This window comes from Phaenicophaeus curvirostris, chromosome 3, assembly GCF_032191515.1.
Source record: "Phaenicophaeus curvirostris isolate KB17595 chromosome 3, BPBGC_Pcur_1.0, whole genome shotgun sequence".
NCBI lineage: Eukaryota > Metazoa > Chordata > Aves > Cuculiformes > Cuculidae > Phaenicophaeus > Phaenicophaeus curvirostris.
This window is the reverse complement of record NC_091394.1, coordinates 64,404,339-64,424,722: the sequence shown is the minus strand read 5'-3', so window position 1 is coordinate 64,424,722 and position 20,384 is coordinate 64,404,339. Positions and strand designations below refer to the sequence as shown.

General features: G+C 40.5%; 1 protein-coding gene across 1 annotated transcript in view; it reads left to right on the top strand.

Annotated features, from left to right (window-relative positions):
• Positions 1 to 20,384, top strand: part of SLCO5A1 (solute carrier organic anion transporter family member 5A1) — an 83,869-nt gene that overhangs the window by 35,869 nt on the left and 27,616 nt on the right. Inside the window, exons 3-5 of the mRNA XM_069853176.1 lie at positions 7,981 to 8,207; positions 14,853 to 15,017; positions 19,750 to 19,948. Of these exons, the coding sequence (XP_069709277.1) occupies positions 7,981 to 8,207; positions 14,853 to 15,017; positions 19,750 to 19,948 (591 nt within the window). The remainder of the gene's footprint in view (positions 1 to 7,980; positions 8,208 to 14,852; positions 15,018 to 19,749; positions 19,949 to 20,384) is intronic.

Below are 20,384 nucleotides of genomic sequence, written 5' to 3'. Positions count from 1 at the left end.
ACCCAGGAGCTAGAGGAGCAAAATGAGGCTCCCGTGATCCAGGAGGAGGTGGTCAGAGCCTTGCTAGACCAACTAGACGCCCACAAGTCTATGGGGCCGGACGGGATTCACCGTAGGGTATTGAAGGAGCTGGCGGATGCGCTGGCCAAACCCCTTTCCATCATTTTCCAACAGTGCTGGAAAACTGGGGAAGTCCCACTGGACTGGAGGCTGGCTGATGTTGTGCCCATCTACAAGAAGGGTCGCAAGGAGGATCCAGGGAACTACAGGCCTGTCAGTCTGACCTCAGTGCCAGGGAAAGTCATGGAACAGGTGATCTTGAGTGCTATCATGAAGCACATGCAAGAGAACCAGGTGATCAGGCCCAGTCAACATGGGTTCACGAAAGGCAGGTCTTGCCAAACTAACCTGATCGCCTTCTATGACAAAGTGACTCGGCTGCTAGATGAGGGAAAGGCTGTGGATGTGGTCTTCCTGGACTTCAGTAAAGCCTTTGACACAGTTTCTCACAGCATTCTGCTTCGGAAACTGTCAGCCTCTGGCCTGGACAGGCGCACACTCTCCTGGGTGGAAAAATGGTTGGATGGCCGGGCCCAGAGAGTGGTGGGAAATGGTGTGAAATCCAGCTGGAGGCCAGTGATAAGTGGGGTTCCCCAGGGCTCAGTGCTGGGTCCAGCCCTGTTCAATGTCTTTATCAATGACCTGGATGAAGGCATCGAGTGCACCCTTAGCAAGTTTGGGGATGACACTAAGCTGGGTGGAAGTGTTGATCTGCTGGAGGGTAGCGAGGCTCTGCAAAGGGATCTGAAGAGGCTGGACCGCTGGGCTGAGACCAATGGCATGAGGTTTAACAAGGCCAAGTGCCGGGTCCTGCACTTGGGGCACAACAACCCTGTGCAGTGCTACAGACTAGGAGAAGTCTGTCTAGAAAGCTGCCTGGAGGAAAGGGACCTGAGTGTGTTGGTTGACAGCCGACTGAATGTGAGCCAGCAGTGTGTTCAGGTGGCCAAGAAGGCCACGTTGACCACCAAGAAGGCATCTTGGCTTGTATCAGAAATGGTGTGACCAGCAGGTCCAGGGAGGTTATTCTCCCTCTGTACTTGGCAGTGGTGAGGCCGCTCCTCGAATACTGTGTTCAGTTTTGGGCCCCTCACCACAAGAAGGATGTTGAGGCTCTGGAGCGAGTCCAGAGAAGAGCAACAAAGCAGGTGAAGGGGCTGGAGAACAGGCCTTATGAGGAATGGCTGAGAGAGCTGGGGTTGTTTAGCCTGGAGAAGAGGAGGCTGAGGGGAGACCTTATTGCTGTCTACAACTACCTGAAAGGAGGTTGTAGAGAGGAGGGTGCTGGCCTCTTCTCCCAAGTGACAGGGGACAGGACAAGAGGGAATGGCCTCAAGCTCCGCCAGGGGAGGTTGAGGCTGAGCATTAGGAAAAAAATTTTCACAGAAAGGGTCATTGGGCATTGGAACAGGCTGCCCAGGGAGGTGGTTGAGTCACCTTCCCTGGAGGGGTTTAAGGGACAGGTGGATGAGGTGCTAAGGGGCATGGTTTAGTGTTTGATAGGAATGGTTGGACTCGATGATCCTGTGGGTCTCTTCCAACCTGGTTATTCTATGATTCTATGATTCTGTATGTCGTACTTCATCCAAGAGCATTGCTGCGCAGGACTGACTAGCCAAATTTTCAGTGAGAGAAAGGCAAACCTCAGTGCTCAGTTAACCTATTACCTTGGGTCTAATGACTCTGTGCTCTCATGAACATACTGACTTAAGTAATAGAAAAAATTTGTCATGTAAATGTGCTGCTGTATGAAAAACATGCTTTCACTATGCTTGAATAAAAGATAAGAAATGAAAGAAAAATATTATACATTCTTCATAAAACTCTTATGTTTCATGTGTTATTAAGGACATGTCAGAACTGGTAGTCAGGATCTGCTCAGTACTTTTCAACAGAAATCATGAATTAGCCCATAAATATATTTAATAATTTAAATCTGTGGGGTTATACGAATGTGGGGTAAGCTTTACTTTTATCTATACTGCAGCCTCTGATGTTACTTGAAATGCTGGCATATCCTTGTGAGGTTTACCTTAAACAGCTCAGATGAAGGTAGAACAACCAAAGCAGCATGGAGACATCAGTTTGCTGATGTCGGGCCATTTGCACCAAGCTCTGTGCCACTGCAGATGACTGGTCACTACTGCTCGTTTAAGGCCAGCTTGCATATATGTGCAATGTTGTCATAGCCAAATGCATCAGGGAGATCAGGCAAAAAAATGCCTATCCTTGCTCATGCATTACAAATTCAACTATTCTCCCTCAAAAGAGTGAATGGTAGCGGTGGATGTCCAGTGTCAGGAGTGGATTCCTGGCATCCTGCAGGAATGCTTTAACCACTAAGCTCCATGATAAGAGTTGTGAGAAGTCATCTCTTATAACTATTTATGTGGGCACGCTTTGAAAACATCTACTGAACTAGGCTTTGCAAGCAGAACAGGGCCTAGTTTGGACATATGGAAGATTTTATGTCAACTTGCTAAATACATTTTATGTATCTCCGATGTTTAGTTTAACCTGAACAAAGTATATTGGTGATTTCAATGTTACACAAGGATGCCGGCAGAAATGATGCAAATATGACTGAAGCAAGGACAGAAAATCAACTGTCATAGAATCTCAGCAGGCGAGTGGTATTCTAGCCAGAATACAAAAGTAAAAGTCATTCAGTTTCCTTTTTCGATCAAGTTGATTAAATCTCTAGAGACTGGCTTTCCCTGGAGGGTGTTTCAGTTTCTTGTATTACTTTTTCACTTTTGAGTTTCTCAGCTTTTACTCTTTAATGTCTAGAAAGTATCCCTGCTATCAGATCTCTGGTAATTTATTTCAAAATCTGTGATGGCCTGTCATCAGGCATCCATAGCACCTGTGCCTTATTCTCTTTTCTCTTTCTGGAGATTTTTCTGCTCATGAAAATGAGGACTCTCACAATGTGAGAACTGGTCCTTTGTCCCTTGCTACTCACTGACTGGCTCGTTGCAGAGCGCCCTACAACTCTGGAAGTGTAGACTTGCATTCACTGAAATCTGTTTTCTGGAACTGTGACATTTTCTCTTTGGAGAGAGGTGCTGCGTGGCCAAGTTTATTTTTATTTATGTAATCTAACAATTTGAAATGTAAGAGTAGTCTTGCACTTCAGCTGACATGCTTTTTAAAAGTAGGGCGCAGTTGAGATAAGTTAATGGGCAGTTATATTTGAGATTTCTCAGTCTTGTCTCCTTTGAAGTGAATTAATACTTTTGATTCTCATCTTTCCTTAATGTTAGCTATAAGGTTTCTAACATAACTTACTGTAGGGAGTGGAAAAATTCCATTATTAGATGAGGTAATGATTACAGACAGAATAATAAGTGCAGCAACTATGATATATGGCAACAAAAATTAGAGTAAAGCTTTTTTTTTACTTAAGCTGTTCCATTCTAAGATGTGTATTGCATATATGCAGGACAAACCTGATAAAGAAAGTAAGTATTTCTTCAGGTTATTTCTAATCTGATTCTTCCTTGAGTTTCACAGAACTTGGATTTATGCTCCAGGGTTTTGCACACCTGGGCTTTCTGTAGGTGCTCTGGGCTAAATTACAAGCCAGCTGTCTGTGCCAGCCCACTGAAAGTTGAAAATGGCTTTTTATTCAAGTGTGGTAACTGTAGGGATGTCTATTAGAAATCATTCATCGTGTTGTCTTTGAGAACTGTTTCTGTGTTGTATAGGGATCTCATTAGCTGTGGTGGAGCCCTTGGCAGTCTGTCAGGTGCTTTGAATAAAATTTTCTTTTGCTCACACTTCTCTGAGTGTTTGCCTCATTCTGAATCTCTGTAATGCTTGGATATTCCCATATGGTCTTTCATCAGCATTCCACACAAGAAGTTTAAAGGAATTCCCCAGCACTGTCTTGTCCTTTTGTAGCTTTAATTGCTTTTATTTGAGGTCCTAGGGCTTGTGTAGATGCCTTTGGGGTATTCTCGTGCATGTTTTCTTTGACTTTGGAAGCCAGAAAATCAAGGGCTTTTTAATTAATGTATATCTTGTTCTGACCTCTCGTCCCCATTGTAGGTGTCCTTATTATTTTTGGTATCGCCTTTTGTCTGTTTTCCAACTCTTTGATATTTCTCCAGAAAGATGTGAAGTGTAGACAGTGCAGATAATTGCATTCAGTGACATCTCTAGCACTCAGTATGCTATCATAATGGTCCCTCTGGATTTTAATTTCATCTTCTGCTACATCACAGGCCCCTGTCTCCTTTGCTGTTTCCTACTGAGTGGGTGGTTTTGGATTTCTGCATGTTGTCGCCACAGATTGTTTCTTTGATCAGTGCCTTGGCAGCTTCTGCCTTTGAGATCCTGAAAGGGATATTACTACATTTTTCTACAGTATACCAATTTATTCCCTGTCTGATAGTGCTGACTAATCCTCCTAAAAGTCTGCTTTCTAATCCGTGTATGTTATCAGCTAAAATGAATGAATAGAGGATTTTCTGTTTACATAATATCAAAACTTTAAGTCACTTAGATTTGCCTTGCAAAAGCTTTCTGTACAATCTTTCTAACAAAAATGGTGTTACACATGGCTGTTTGGTATTTGCCTTTGCATAACCATTTACCACACAAACCATTACACATGCATATGTTTTTCCCTTCATTTAAAAATACACTTTGCAGTATCTTTTCGTTACATATATGAGGCCAAATATTTTTTCTTGTGCAAATAATCCTGTTGACTCAATATTTCTAAATGTTTATTTTGAACAAATATACAATTAGTAGCTTCTTTTTTTCAGATGTAAAGGATGTACAAAAAATGTAGAAATTCTTCTTGTATTGAATTTATGTGGCAAGGTTTTGGTAGTGGTGGGGAACTACAGGGCTGGCTTCTGTGAGAAGCTGCTAGAAGCTTCCTCTATATCCAGCAGAGCTAATGCCAGCCAGCTCCAAAACGGACCGACTGCTGGCCAAGGCTGAGCAAATCAGCAATGGTGGTAGTACTTCTCGTATAACATATATAAGAAGGTGTGCCCGCCAACCCTGCAGAACAGCAGCAGCGGTTAGAAGAGAGATGTGAGAATATGTGAGAGGAAGAACTTTGCAGACACCAAGTTCCTCAAAGGAGGGAGAGGAGGTGCTCCAGGCGCACTTGCAGCCTGTGGTAAAGACTGTCATGAAGCATGCTTTCCTCCTGCAGCTGATGGAGGTTAAAGGTGAAGCAGATATCCACCTGTAGTCCATGGAGGACCCTATGCTGGAGCAGGTGGATGTGCCTTAAGGAGGCTGTGACCTCATGGGAAGCCTGCACTGGAGCAGGCTCTTGGCAGGATCTGTGGGCTCCAGGCTGGAGCAGGTTTGCTGGTGGGACTTGTGACCCCATGGTGTAACCTATGGTGGAGCAACCTGTTCCTGAAGGACTGCCTGCCATGTAAAGCACTCATGCTGGAGCAGTTTGTGAAGAACTGCATCCTGTGGGAAGGACTTATGTTGAAGAAGTTCTTGGAGAGCTGTCTCCCATGGGAGGGACCCTGTGCTGGAGCAAGAGAAGAGTGTGAGGAGTCCTCCCCCTGAGGAGGAAGGAGCTTCAGAGATAACGTGTGATAAACTGACTGCAACTCCCATTCTCCATCCACCTGCTCTGCTTTGGAGGGAAGAGGTAGGGTATTCAGAAGTATAGCCAAGTCCAAGAGGAAGGGGGAGATGGGGAGAAGGTGTTTTAAGATTTGGGTTTTTATTTTCTCTTTTGCCCATGACATTAATTGCTGAATAATCTCCTTGTCTTTATCTTGACCCATGAGTGTTTTGTTATATTTTCTCTCCTGCATCCAGCTGAGGAGGAGAGTCACAGAACAGCTTCAGTGAACACCTGGCTTCCAGCTAGGGTCATACCACCACAGTTCTGTGAACTGTGATTGGAAAGCAAAGAGGTTCAGTCTTTCATTGTCATGGTTTCATATGGCAGTAATGTGATTGACTTCACTGAAAATTCCAAACACTAGTGTAGAACAGTTGGATAAACCTTGTCTGGCTGCAGGATGCTGTCTCACTCGTGCTCCTCAGCAGGGCAGGGGGAGAAGATATGATATAAAGCTTGTGGTTTGAGATAAGGACAGGGAGGACATTCACCAATTACTGTCATGGGCAAAACAGACTTGATTTAAGGAAGTAGTGCAGGTGGACAGGGCATGGGGTTTGCCAACAGTTCGTAACACTTTGTCTCTGCTGTTCCTTCCTCCTCCTATTCTTCCTCTGCTTCAGCATGGAGTCCCTCCCATGGGAGAGTCTTTCATTAAGTGGTACAGCATGAGTCTTTTCCATGGGGTGCAGTCCTTCAGGAACAGACTGCTCCAGCATGCGCCTCCCTTGGGTCACAGGTCCTGCCAGATAACCTGTTCCTGTGTGGATTCCTCTCCATGGGCTGCAGTTCCTGCCAGAACCCTTCTCCAGCATGGGCTCTCCACAGGCTGCAGGTGGGTATCTGCTGCACCATAGTCCTCCATGGGCTGCAGGGGAACAAGCTGTATTACTGTGATCTTTTCCTGGGCCTGCAGGAGAATCTCTGTTCCGGCACCTGGAGCACCTCCTCGGCACCTGGAGCACCTCCTCGCCTTCATTCTTCTCTTACCTTGGTGTCTGCAGGGCGATTTCTCTCACATTTTCTCACTCCTTTCACACAGCTTCTGTGCAGAGGTTTTTAACCCTTTCTTAAATAAGTTACCGAAGAGGTGCAGCAGCATTGCTGATAGCCTCATCTTTGGGCAGTGGTGGGCCTGTTTTGGATCTGGCTGGAGCTGACTCTGTCTGGCATGGGGGCAGCTCATGGTGTCTTCTCACAGAAGCACCCCTCCAGCCTCACCCTGCTACCAAAACCCTGGCACATAAACCCACTACAATTATTTTAGTATGCAGTGAGAATTGCACTGTCAGTACATGGGAAGAACTCTGTTGATGAATTCAGGGGTTGTCCTTTGTGGAAGCATCTAGGTGAATTTATCCACATCTTCCTCTAATCTTTCATTCCAAGATGAATTCAGAGGAGAGATTACATTATCTGCTACTCTACTATCAGCCTTCTGACTGCAGAAGGTTAACTCTAGAGTATTTTCTAGTAAGGAACTTCTGCCCATCTGTGTTGCTGTGGTAAAGTTCATTAAGCTGCTTGGCTTTAGGGAGGATAACTGCATGCCTGTGGTCTGAAGGGCACTTTTCTAGCACTCCATACATCACCCCTTCTGTCGGTAAGTCTCTGGTCATTCCATATGAGCCAAGGGATCATTGCAGGATTGTTTATAACCTGTTCGTATAAGACGAGGTGGGGGAGGAAGGGAATTCTTTGTGAAGATATATTACAGGTTGTTGTCACAAAACAGAGCTGCAAAGTTTTAGGCATAAACCCTGGTGTGAACTGCAACACATCGTTTGCAGTCAGGCTTTGGGAGCTCTTCATGGGGAAGGAAGAGAATTGGGCAGTCAGGGCAATGAAAGGTAGGGACTGGAAAGTAGAGCAGATTTAGTCCCTATATATCCATCTAGACATTTTGTCTTCTTATGCTGTGGGTAACTTCTTTCATGTTCTCCAGAAGAATACGGTATTACTTTACTGGGAATTATCCAAGAAAGGAAAAGTAAAAGTTAGTATTTGTTTCTCAGCACTCAGCACTGAATAATTACCAATTTGCAGGAACTCAAAGCTGACACTTTCATAATATTTGGTGGGTTTTGAATAAATACCTTTATCAGTAGACAAGCCAACAGAAACATCTTCTAATCATGAGTTTTAGTGCAGTGAAGGCTCTTCCCCACTCCCATCTTTTAATGTTGATGTTCTGTATTTTGCAAATACGTCTTTCCAACCAGTACAGACTGTAATAATCACTTTGTTTTTTTATTTCGTGTAATGCATTGGCTTTCATTTCTGTTCCTCTCTCCTGACATTAGGTGGAGTGGATTTCTCCTTTGTGCCATTGCAATGCTCCTTGTGATATTTCCCATGTTTACCTTTCCAAAAAAGCTCCCTCCTCGACATAAAAAAAAGAAAAAGAAAAAGAAGGCGAACTCTGATGATGTTTCAAGTGATGATGAAGTCATGAAAGAGAAAACGAATACCAAAATACAAGCAGACAGTGCAGTTCCTGCCTCTATGGGATTTGGAAAGAATGTGAAAGGTGATGTTTGTTTTTAATTTTTACATGCTTTTGATATTATATATGAAGTCATCTAGGATTGTATGAGCAAGTAAGGTAAACCTACAGTATCAGGATCTTTCAGAACCATGTTCTCACTTTGTTTACAAAGTAGCTAAAATGTGGCGGAGAAGCAAGAAAAGCATGTTGTCTGCTTTCTTCTTTGAAGAATCTCTATATTTGTGAATCCTTGTTTTCTTCTAAATCCATAAAACTAGTTGTGGAGTTTTTTGGCCTTCAAACCTACTGACCTCTGATCTACTCCTGTCAAATTTTTCTCACAAACACTGGGGAGCAGGAAGGGGAATTTTTAATTTGCTGGACTCCTTCATTAATCATTGCAGACAATGTCACAGCAGAGGGACTGTGTCATCCTATTGGTGTGCCTGGAAGACACAGGTATGCAGACAAACCGTCTGGATGAGCTTGCTGATGCTAGTTCTCTATTTCTGTACATAATTTCACCTTTCAGGTCATGTGGTGTCACTGTAGGCACAGCAGGTACACAGAAAACAAATACACAAATACAAAATGTGTACCATACCTTCTACAAAATCCTATGTTAATATTTTAGTGGAGTCACCAAATTAGAGCTTATCATATACAAAACTTCTAGTCTTCCCTATAGGAGAAACTTCACCACATGGAGAAATGAAAAGCAGAATTTTATTCCGTGTGTCAAAAAGATACCTAGTGAGTCAAGATTAAACTCTCATTAGACACTCATTAGGTGTCATTTACCCTAGCAAAGAGGGCCTACAGAAGGAAAGTACTATAATTTAATTTTTTTTTCAAGTTTAATTGGGCTTTATGGAATGAGATCATGCCTCAGGCTTCTCAGTTGAGGCAATTCTGTTTATAAAGAAAAGGATTGTTTGTGCCCAAGTCATTTAACATTGCTTCTTCTGAGATGTAATGTACATTTTATACTTCCCAATGAATTTCAGGACATTTTATAGCATGATGGGCAGAAACTCCTGTTAGGCAGTAGCCAGGAGACTGATGATTTAGTAGGTCATGTCTTCTGGTCTGTACTAATAAATATCAGTGATGTCATACTCTGCCATGACAGAGGTCAGTGCCATTAAACCTGTAAAATCTGTGCAGAAAGTCTCGGGGAAGAAACTGTTTGTATTGATCTTCTGATATGATGTTGCCTTAATGGGGAAGCCTGGCAAAATTATTCTTGTCCTGATTTCACATAAGTTAGTTCTCTTGATGAATGAAATGGAATTGAAAAGGCACAACGAGAGAGGGCCAGGGTCCTTTTTTCCTGCAATGGCTGCCAGCATAGGCTGAAGAAATAACCAAAACTGGCTTTGCCTGCAAACCTCCAACTTCAGTGACCAGAGCTTCATTTTGGCCCATGGCAGAGCTGGGATTAGATAAAAATATAGGTGTATCTTTGCTTTTTATTGTGTTTCAAGATGCCAAGACTTGGAATTCAGTCTTCCTATTTATGTTGCAAGTAAACAATATGAGAGGGAGACTGCTTCTGATTCAGGTCTTAAAAAAACCCCACTGAATAGGTCACAGGAGGAAGAAAACTGGATGGAGTTTATTGGGAGAAATAGAGGTGGTGTAGATAATGTAAGCTAGAGGAGATGTACAATGAAGAAGCCACGGTAATTCCATAGATGCACATAAATTGTGAACTTGAGCAGACAAAACCACTGTTTCCTTTTATTACGTGAATACGCTTAGAGTTTTGTGCCACAGAAATTTTATCTGCAGTCCTTTTTACTTACCACAATAAGAAATCTTACTGTGCAATTGGGTAAAGGAGCAGCATAAAGGAACCCAGTGTATATTTTACTTGAATTATATTGGTCTGATCTGAAGTATGTTAATTTATTTTACACATTTTGTAGTCTTTGGTTTTCTTTTCAACATTTTGAGTTTTGTCCCTATGTACAGCTCTTTCTTAAATGTGGAATGTTCCTGACTGCCTTTTCACATCTACCAGATGTCATATGCTCTTCCCAGTCAGTCCCTACTGTGGGCGGAGACAGGGTAATAATGCTTATCAGGGCATCAGTGAAGGTCAAAGAATATCCCCAGGGTCTCAACTCTGTAGGGTAAGTCTACTGAAGTGCTGCCCTGTCACAAGATCCAGACTAGAGTTTCTGCAGTACCCAAAGATTAGTTGGCAGGGATCAGAAGAGGAGGAGGAGGAGACAGTGACCTCTGTGTGTGGGCACTTGGTGAGCACTGTAAATGTTAGAGAGTTCAGCAGGCCATGGGCTGGAGATCCTGCTGTGCCACTGACCTTGAGTGAGGTGCTCTCTCCTCGTCTTTTCTTAGGCCATCTTGAAGAGCTCAAAATAGAAGAGGTTGGCATGGCCCTGTGCAGTGATGAGCAGTGTTAGCTAGAGCCTCAAGGAGCTGCTCTAAATCGAGTTAACAAAAGTAATAGTCAGATCAAACTCACTCCAAACTTCCCTACTCTTGATGGGATAGTAAGGGCTGTTCAACTCTCTGGCCACTATGCACGTACTTAAGAAGTGTCCTGAAAATGCTTGAGGAATTATGTTGAGTGAGGTTGTTTAAATGGTATGTGAGTAGATAATGAAATTAAATACATGGTAAAATATTATTGTAGAATTTTGTGATTAGCTCCGTGTAGAATATATTTGAAGTAGTCAAGTATGACTAGAAATGCTCATTTCCATTCTGATAAACAAACCAGAAATTCTGTCTCTAATCTTTGCTCTACCTTGTACTGCATGAGAGCAGAAGCTGCCTCTGAGATCTCAGTGTGGAGTCAGCCTTCTTCAAAGCTGCAGACTTGGATAATGCTGTCCAGCCTTGGAGCACTAGTGGAAAGAAGGTCCTCTGGCAAATATCTGCATCACCCTTACAAGAGGCTTTGCTGGTGGACTTGGAGAGGGGAGTGCTGTGGATTGGAATGGTTTATTCCCCTGGCTGTATGCATTGCACTGCCTTGGGCTAGATGCACAGGAACAGGGATAAAAGAAAATATATTAAATTATGAAAAGTTATTATTGAAGTCAGAATTTGAGTTTTTATTGAAATTCCATTTATAGTGCTTTAAGACTTTTGCTTAGAGCAGTATTTATGAATACTCGTATTGCTTGCAGATTTTTCTTAGACTTTTCCCTTACCATGAATCAAACAGTGGTCCAGCACAGTAGTGAAGCAAAATGAATATCGACTAGTCAAAGACCATGAGGGGAAAAGAATTGCCTGTAGACTAGCAAACCAGTCCTACAAGGCAGGCTTCAATTTATTCTTAGTTACGTATTAGGTTATTTAAAAAAAAAAAAGGAGGATATTTAAGGTTTAAATTACTGCAGCTATAGTAGAAGATCATTTTAGTTTTAGGGATGTAATTGATAGAGATTTATTTGTTCAAATGACAGAATTAAGGATATTGCAAGTTCTCATCGGTTTGTTTCCAATGCGCACTTGCAAAAAATGAGATATTTTTTGAAGATCTAAAAAATCAAAACATGACAAGTTTAATAATAGCTTTGGAATCAAAGTCTAGGCCTATGGCTAGTCACTGAAAAATAATGTGACATTGAAATGTTTTAAATGCATGATTGATTATGTAGTACAAAGGATCCTTGAAGTTTTTAGCATTCTTGCTTTTTACTCAAATTAGTGTAGTTGAAAGCTATGAGATACTTGTAGTGCCTTGTTATTATAGCTTTTTAAATTCAGAAGTGTAATACAGATTCTGTCACACGGTATTTGACTATAATCATAGGAAGAAACCAGAGAGGACCTAATTCTGAATATGTATCTTTATTTGCAAATTTCTTACTATACAGCAACTTTTCCTTATATGCCAGACAGTTGCTTTTTATAAATCACAAAGAGCTTCAACCCTCAAGTGCTTTAGGTGGTATGTATTAGTGCAGCACGCAGAAATAATCTCTGTTTTATTTCATGCCAAAAATTACAGTAATCAGCAGAGCTGTTCCCAGAAGAATCCTTCACAGGGGTGTGAGAGAACTTATGCTTATTCCAAGACACTGAATTTTATCTATTTATCAGTAGAAATCCAAATTGAAAATGCTAATTAGTTTTGAAATTAATAATGACCTTTAGATTGAGTGCTCAGATGAGATGCAAGTAGGAGTCAGCAGAAAATACAGCTCTACATGTGAACACCAAAGCAAAATGTTCATTAGCTCTGCAGTTATTTACCTAATTAGTTCTTCAGTATCTTTAGATAACAATATCTAAACTAGACATTTTTCTGAAGCTCAGTTTTACTGGGAAGACCTGAACTTTACCAGGTTTTATGACATTTGGACCAGGCCCTTTAAAATAATGAATCCAACAATGCTCTTGGGCTCAACACTTGACCAGTGACTTCCAGTTCATTTTTAAAAAGAGCACTTAGTTCATCATCTTAATAAAACAGTATTTCTTTCTGTGATGTCTAGTCTTCTGAAAGTTACCATCATCTTTATTTTTTTCTGCATGTTTTCAGCACAGGTGAGCAGCTGCCACCAAAATCTCTGTTTCCATCAGGACTGGTCTTGGCACCCCCTCTTTCTGTTTCCTGACTCCTTTCTCACAGCAGCAGCAGCACAGTCATAACTGCTTGCTGCTGTTGCAGGGGGAGAAGCACTCCTTCACCTTGTCCCCAGGGAAATCCTGCTACAGCTGCCCTGCTGCAGCCCTATGGCAGCCGTTTCTTAAACTGCATCGTCTAGCCCCATGAGAGGCTTTGCAAAAGCTGGGTTAGAGCATCTTGGCTCTTGTCCTTCATTTTCTTTTTGCATCTAAGCCCTCATCAGCTAACCCAACCCAAGGAAACCCAAAAATAGACACAAAGACAAAGCTCATGAGGTTTCAGGGCTAACATCTGATGTTACTGAAGATCTTTCATTTTTTTCTCTTTTTCATTTCCTTTTGAACAATGAGATAAATTTTTATCAAGTGTATTTTGAACATGGAGCATATTTGCCAATAAATACTGATATTTTATCTTTGCACTTGTTACTGTAATGTAGTTTCTGAAGGTGTACTGTTGCATTATAGTTTCCATATGTTCATATTATATTCTCATAGTCCTCTTATCTTGTTTCTTCCTGTTCTTTTCTTGCACAGTGTAACATTTTTTTGTAAAAAAAAGCCGTAGGTGGTAAAAAACATTACAATTCAAATATATGAGTGCTTCTTAATGTGATTTAGTCATTGCTTATTTCCACAAAATTTTGTATTTAACATTTATAATGTTTCTTCTTAGAGGCATCAAGAGAGCATTTGGCTACATTAAAAGTGTAAAGCCTATACTCACAATGAATTCATTATAAATTTTGAGGACTGGCATAAGCTAAGCCTAGATGCAGTCAGAAAACTTAGGTGCTTATTTGCATCCTAACATGTTTTGACATGACAAGAGTCTAAAATTCTGTTTCCTTTTATATAGATACCTACTGGATTCAATGGAGAAAGTGAAACTGACTTTTCACTTGACAACTTTTAACATCAATAAATATCTCACTCAGGAGTTCTTACCATATATTTCTAATGGGCACTCATGTAATTGAATTCAATGGGCTTTGAGTCAAGCAGTGTTTGATTTCTGTATGAAGTAAAAAGCAATTAAAAAAAAATCAAACCATAGTAGGTTAGGTATAATAGTTGAATAGAAAAACTGATATTGTTATCACAGAAACCCCCATGTTTAAAATCACGGCATCTAATTTGAGAAAATTAAATCTTGAATAAAGTTATCGTCATCCTGTGACTATGATTTGACATCACTGCAGGACTGAATTAAAAGTATGTAAGTGTTTCTTTTAACTACACTGCTGAATTTCATGGGGTTTCAATATGTGATTTGAGGGTGACTGCAACATCTATGAATACTTTTTCAATTTAAATTAATGGTGCGCTCTCATTTCTAATTGATCGTTTTATCCCTTCTGAGAATATTAAATGAGTTGTATGTAAGGTATGTTGAGATTCTTTGATATCACTGACATATTTTTTTCAGTATGCTTTGTCTGCATCTATTTGAAATACTTTCAAATCATATAGATTAAAAATACTTTTGTTCCCTTGTCAAATGATAGTATTATTATCCCAGCTTTCCAAGTATGGGCCTTGAAGCAGAGATTTACAAGAGGAGTATGTGACTTGTTTTCCTCCTGTGGAGTGCAAAACACAGTACTGCTGGTTCAGCGTTGTAATATGCATTATCTGATAGAAAATTACAAATTAAGATATCAGAATAATTCCAAAATCATAGAATCATAGAATAACCAGGTCAGAAGAGACCCACTGGATTGAGTCCAACCATTCCTATCAAATCACTACATTTTATTGCTGTTTTTCTTTCCTTTATAGTATTACTATGTACACCCTGTTTTTTTTCAGATCGTTTTAATAAAACAGACCTCAGTTGTGGTTTTGAAAAGTGGGACTGCAGCCCTAGGGCAGTGCAGTGAGATAGGGGAAGAGCAGACAGCAGACTGCAATCCCAAATACGCTCTCTCCCTTCTGCTTAGCAAATGTAGCCAGGGGCTAGCAAGCCATTAGTGCCAGTCCATCTCAGAGAAAATAAATTTGTTTTGTTTCAGTTTGCTTTTGTTTCGTGCTCATTATTTATAATATTCGTTTGTCATTTGTGTCATTTTATAGAGCTTCCAAGAGCAGCTGTCAGGATCTTAAGCAACATGACATTCCTTTTTGTGAGTTTGTCATACACAGCTGAGAGTGCCATTGTCACAGCTTTTATTACCTTCATTCCCAAGTTCATCGAGTCACAGTTTGGCATCCCAGCTTCCAATGCCAGCATCTACACTGGTAAGGCGTTGTCAGAGTATAACATTGAAAGGGTTGGTGTTCTTTGACTAATGAAATGAAACAATGTAGGGATGAAACAAAACTGTTAACCAAATAGTTAGAACAGGTGATTAGATCAAGTTTTGTATATGTGGTTAAATACTCAGGCTGTTATTTGATGTTTGTTTTATGTGTTTAGTAAAACATGAACCCATTTACATTAATAAAGGACTGGGTTTTTTTTTTTACATAAGCCTACATAAGCATTTTCTAATGTGTTACTGGTCTTCAGGGAGGGAAAATGCAACAAAACCAAAGTAGAAAACCCACAGGAATGACTGCAGTTTGTGTTCCTTAGAAGATCTTTTAAAGCTGTTCTTATTTTATTTGAATTTTACTTCATCTTTGATCTTTAAAATATACTAATCTTTCTTTTTCCCTAGTGGTGAGTTGCTTATGTGCTTCCTTCAGTTATCTCTCCCCTCCAGGCTGGTGGTTTTCTCCATATTTACTTATTAACATTGAGTGCATAATGATCTAAACTAATCAGGAGAGCTCCCCATATTCCCTCCCACCTGTTGTTTTAGGTCTGAGAGCCCCCTTTTGCAGTATGGCACTTCCTGTGCTGCTGCAGCAATGTACAACCAGTCCAACTTCTAACAGAGCTACAAACCACAAAATCTTAAATTTCATACTGCTCTGTGGGAGGAAGAGATGGGAACTTCCCCAGGGAAATGGGCCAAAATATTTTGCAGAATTGGGGCCCATGTCATGCAGATCTCACTTCTCTCCTAACTGCATCAAAGAAACTTGTCTTTAGAAGCATCTTTTTAACTTCTCTATAGTGCTTTTCAAATGGAACAGTTGCTAATTGCTAGGCACGTTGGTTCTTTGCTCTCCCATACTTCTGGATATTGCACCTGAGAAGGAGTGATGGAGTGGAGAGTAGTTTGTGGGAATAGAGGTGAAGTATGGGGTGAAGCTGCCCAGGGACATTAGTCAAGGAAAAGAAAAAAAGTAGTACAAGAAAGAGAGGCAAAGACACAGCCACCTTACATGGGAATCATTTGTCCCCTGCAGTGGCTGGAAGAAAAGCGAGGAGTCTTTCTGGAGCGTGGAGGGGAAACATCAGAGAAGCATCATTTGGTGACTTCTCTTTGAGAGCTTGCTGGCTTGTGATTTTCTTCAGGGCATGATATCCCTGTGTTCTGTATATAAGGAAGAAACATTGATTGATGGGACTGTGATTCTATCTGAAGCCTAAGCTAGCTACACACGCACAGGAGTTTTGCTGTAATGAGTCTTGATAGGATTGCAGCTCCATAACTCGCTTTGTTATCAGGATAAACCAGAAACATTATTGCCAGTCAAAATGTTCAACAGCCAGTACACTGAAAGAGGAGAAAATGCTATGACCCTATCCAGCGTGTGAAACTATTAATTGTTGTTTCCCTCCTATAAATTGTTTGATAAAGACTATTGCAATGAACCAGAAGAAGAAAATTAAAAAGCTCTAGCTGTATGTGCAGCATGGACAAGCAAGCACTGCTTCTACAACCCAGACTCCTAAACTTAGCATCAAAGTCAACAGTTATTAATTTTATGAATTCTTTTTGGTGGAAAAATGTGAAAAGGAAACTTGGATATTCCGTACTAGACTGTTACTGGCTGATCTAGTGAAATACATGTCCAGTTTACAAACCTCCAGTTAAGAAAAGAAGGACTTACATATTATTTGTATTACTATATCTATAATTTGTATGTACGTTACCAGCTGAGGACATGAGCTTGCTGAATATCTTTTTGTCACTGATGTAATTTTTATTTGATTATTTTCTGTCTCAGTTCATAAGGGGGAATTCTTTAGTTAAATCTCAATTTGTTTCTATTTTTAAACAAAGCTGGAACTAATCATCAGCAAAAATGCCATGTGCCAAACTTCATGTCTTGAACTTGTACGCCCTGTGCTACAGTCTTGTCTTGTTTGGAGTTTTGTTTTCTGTGTGCAGAGCAGGTGGCATTCAGCCTCCAGGCTTTCTCAAGTCCAAAAAATAATGAGCTTTGGCTTTTGGTTACAAGTAGATCTTAGACAAACCCAGGTTATAATTTCAGGTGCTTTGCTAGTGATTTACTTGTGAAAAACGGAGTTGGAATTCAAATTGTCATTGCAAGAACTGCACACTATGTATGGTAAATTCTGCTAATTTCTGCTAAAATGGTTATAAACACATTGAATCTACCCTTAGTTCTAGGAAAGATATAACATGTATCTCAGACAGAATTTGTTTGAAGATCTCCACAGTATTCCCTTTGGAAGTGTAGCCCGCTCAGCAGATATTGCAGTTTTCTGTCTCTAGACTGTTAGTAGCTGTTAAGAACATCTTTTGCTGCTGTGAAAATCCTCAAATAATGCAGCATCCTGACAAGAGCAAAAAAGACAAAGCTTGAAAATTGCTGACTGAAAGCTGATAATGACTTGGAGCACAGTACCCAGGAGTGTATTTGGCATACACCGGATTCCTGTAAACCAAACTGTTCTTGTTAAATGAAGGAAAGTGCAGCACAATAGCTTGGTATCAGATCTGAAGCTTTATTCCTCTAAATGTCTTTGAAAAAGGAGAATGCTTGTCCTGATTAGATATATATATACTTTGCTTTGCCCTGGAAGCTTGTCTGGAAATGCACTGTAGTAGCTACGTTTCTTTGACATTACATCACTTCTGATTTCACATCCCCTGTGGAAAGAGAGGGGCATAAGGATGAAGAGCTTGTACTTAGGGCAAAAGAACCTGTCAGCCTTCCTGACATGTAGGACAGAGTGAGCACTTCTCTCTGCTGCCTTCACCACAAACAGCGAAATCTGCTCCTGCCTTTGCAGCATTTCCCAGCTCCACTTTTCATGGAGGAATTTGTCTTTATCCTTCTTATGTGCAGGCTTTCCTTTAGCTCTCCTTCCTTCTGAATAGAACAAGCCTTGACAGGCAATTTGCTCATGTTCTTCTCCTCGTTTTTAATGTTCTGATCTTCATGATGTGGCAGAGGATGGATGAAACAGCAACGCAGTATAATTCACTAATGGAAGAACTGCTAGCATAATGCCTTGCAAAATATTTACATGCTCAGTTTTGACAAGGTACAAGACATAGACACACGGATTCTCAGTTCCAGTGAAAGGCTTTTCCAATATTGGTGCCCTCGAAAGGATAAGAAAGAAAAGGTAAATTCAGGTCCAAAAGAACTTAAGAACTCAAAGCTAAGGAGGAGGTATAAAATACTGAGGTTAGTTTGTTGTTAGTAAGCCCTTTCCTTGGGCTTCATCCTTACTTCATGTAACTGATGTAGCCATGGATTTTTAGGTCCATGGAATTTGGTTTTCCTAACAGAGGCATTTTAGAAGGTGTTGCAAGTGACTCCAGTCTGCCTTGATGTGGATGTGAGCTTCTCTGACACAGATTTTGTAGAGAAGGGCGTGCCTGGTAGACTTAGATGGCTGTTACTCTTTTCACCCAGAGAGAACATTTTGAGTCTAAGTGTAAGGATTTGCATTATTTCTTTCCCTCAGTCATATTCAGTCATTGAAAGTCAGAGATATAACACCAAGAGAGAGATAACAGCTTTGAACTTTGTGAATATCATGTAGTTCTTCTGGAAGAACTTATATATTGAAATCCTGCGTAAATGAGAAAGGCATGTTTTGAGTATGTGAAGTTTTATTGTTGAGAATCTTCCTCATGAAATTATGTTTTATTTTATAATGTCATTGGTGATGGCAGTATAATTAAGGCGGCAATGATTTTTACCTCTTATTTTTGATTTCATGATTTCAACATTTTGGTAAGTATGATATCCCCTTCCCCTTTAGACAAATAAGCAGAGAATTAGAATTGAAGATATTTGCAAGTGATAGTCTTACCAGCTTCTTTAAAAAGAAGTTTAGCTGCTTCTCCCTAGATGTAGATGCCAAAAGTTGTTCAAATTCCATATTTATGTGGAATGAATCTTTATTAGAAGAGACCTTATTTAAGTACCTCACGTGTCAGTGAGAAGCGGAAGCTGAGAGGTGCAAGACGTTGACAACACTGTCTTGGGTCCTAAGAAGTGACTTGTTGCTGAACTGCCACCTTATAACTACAGCAGCAGAGAAACAGAAAATTACCCTAATGCTAATTCTAGTATCTTAATTTCTTTAATGGTATTCAATCAGTTTAACACTCCCCATGGCTGTGCTGAGATGAATGGGGCTGCCAATGTGGGAAAGTGCTATTCTGCTTGGCTAAAGTATCCAGAAGGCAGAATTTGCATCCAGGCTCATATGTGTAATCCTAAGTGAGAAGGCTTTTGGGGTCTTGCCTGAGGTTGGCGCTTGTGCTTCACTGGGATTAATCATAACAGTAGGAAGAGGAAGGTTTGTGTCCAAATCTGGATATCTTCAGATTTTCAGTATTTACACTGCAACAATGTATATCCCTTCTTCCCATTCTAAAATAAATACAAAGCAATGTTTCTGCTTGTAAGTACAATAGTTCTCTTATAGTGCTTTGGCTGCTGGTAATATCATAAGGAGGCTTTTATTAATTCCTTGACAACACTCCAGAGGTTTGAAAAGTCTGACTCAGTTTGCTAGCAGAGAATCAGACAATGGAGATCTTAGTGCAGCATTTGTAGTCATCTAATTAGGGAATGAAACAATATTTATGTTTTATACCATTTCTGTAGGCCCTGTTGTAATGTTGCTCAATTTTCTTCCTGGCAGGTGTGATTATTGTCCCAAGTGCTGGTGTTGGTATTGTCCTGGGTGGCTACATTATAAAAAAACTGAAACTTGGTGCGAGAGAGTCTGCAAAGTTGGCTATGATCTGCAGTGGTGTGTCTCTGCTCTGCTTTTCAACTCTCTTCATTGTTGGATGTGAAAGCATTAATCTAGGGGGAATAAATATACCTTACACAACTGGGTAAGTATCTTGGAATCATCTGTGGCAAAACCAGCTTTTTGCAATAAGCCTGATAAAGAAATGTAAAAAATGCTGATGGTTCAGGTATTGAAGAAGCCACATGTTCAAATGAGAATTTGGTGAGTATTGTGATATAAATGCACGCTGTTACTATGGCACCCTTTGGTTTTACATCTAATTTATAATGAAGTTTAAGTAATAATTCACCTTTTCAAGGGATGGGAAAATACATTAGAATGAACTTCAGTGATTTTTACAGGAAAATAAGACTAGTATCCTCTGTAGATGGCTCAGAATTTAGTTGGTGTTTCAGAATGTTTTCTGCTCGTGAAAGATGTGAAAATACCAAAGGGATTATAAAGACTATTTCTGAACAAGTTTACTTATTATCACTGTAATAATGTCTTACGTCTATGGTCTCTGTTTGAGAAGCATC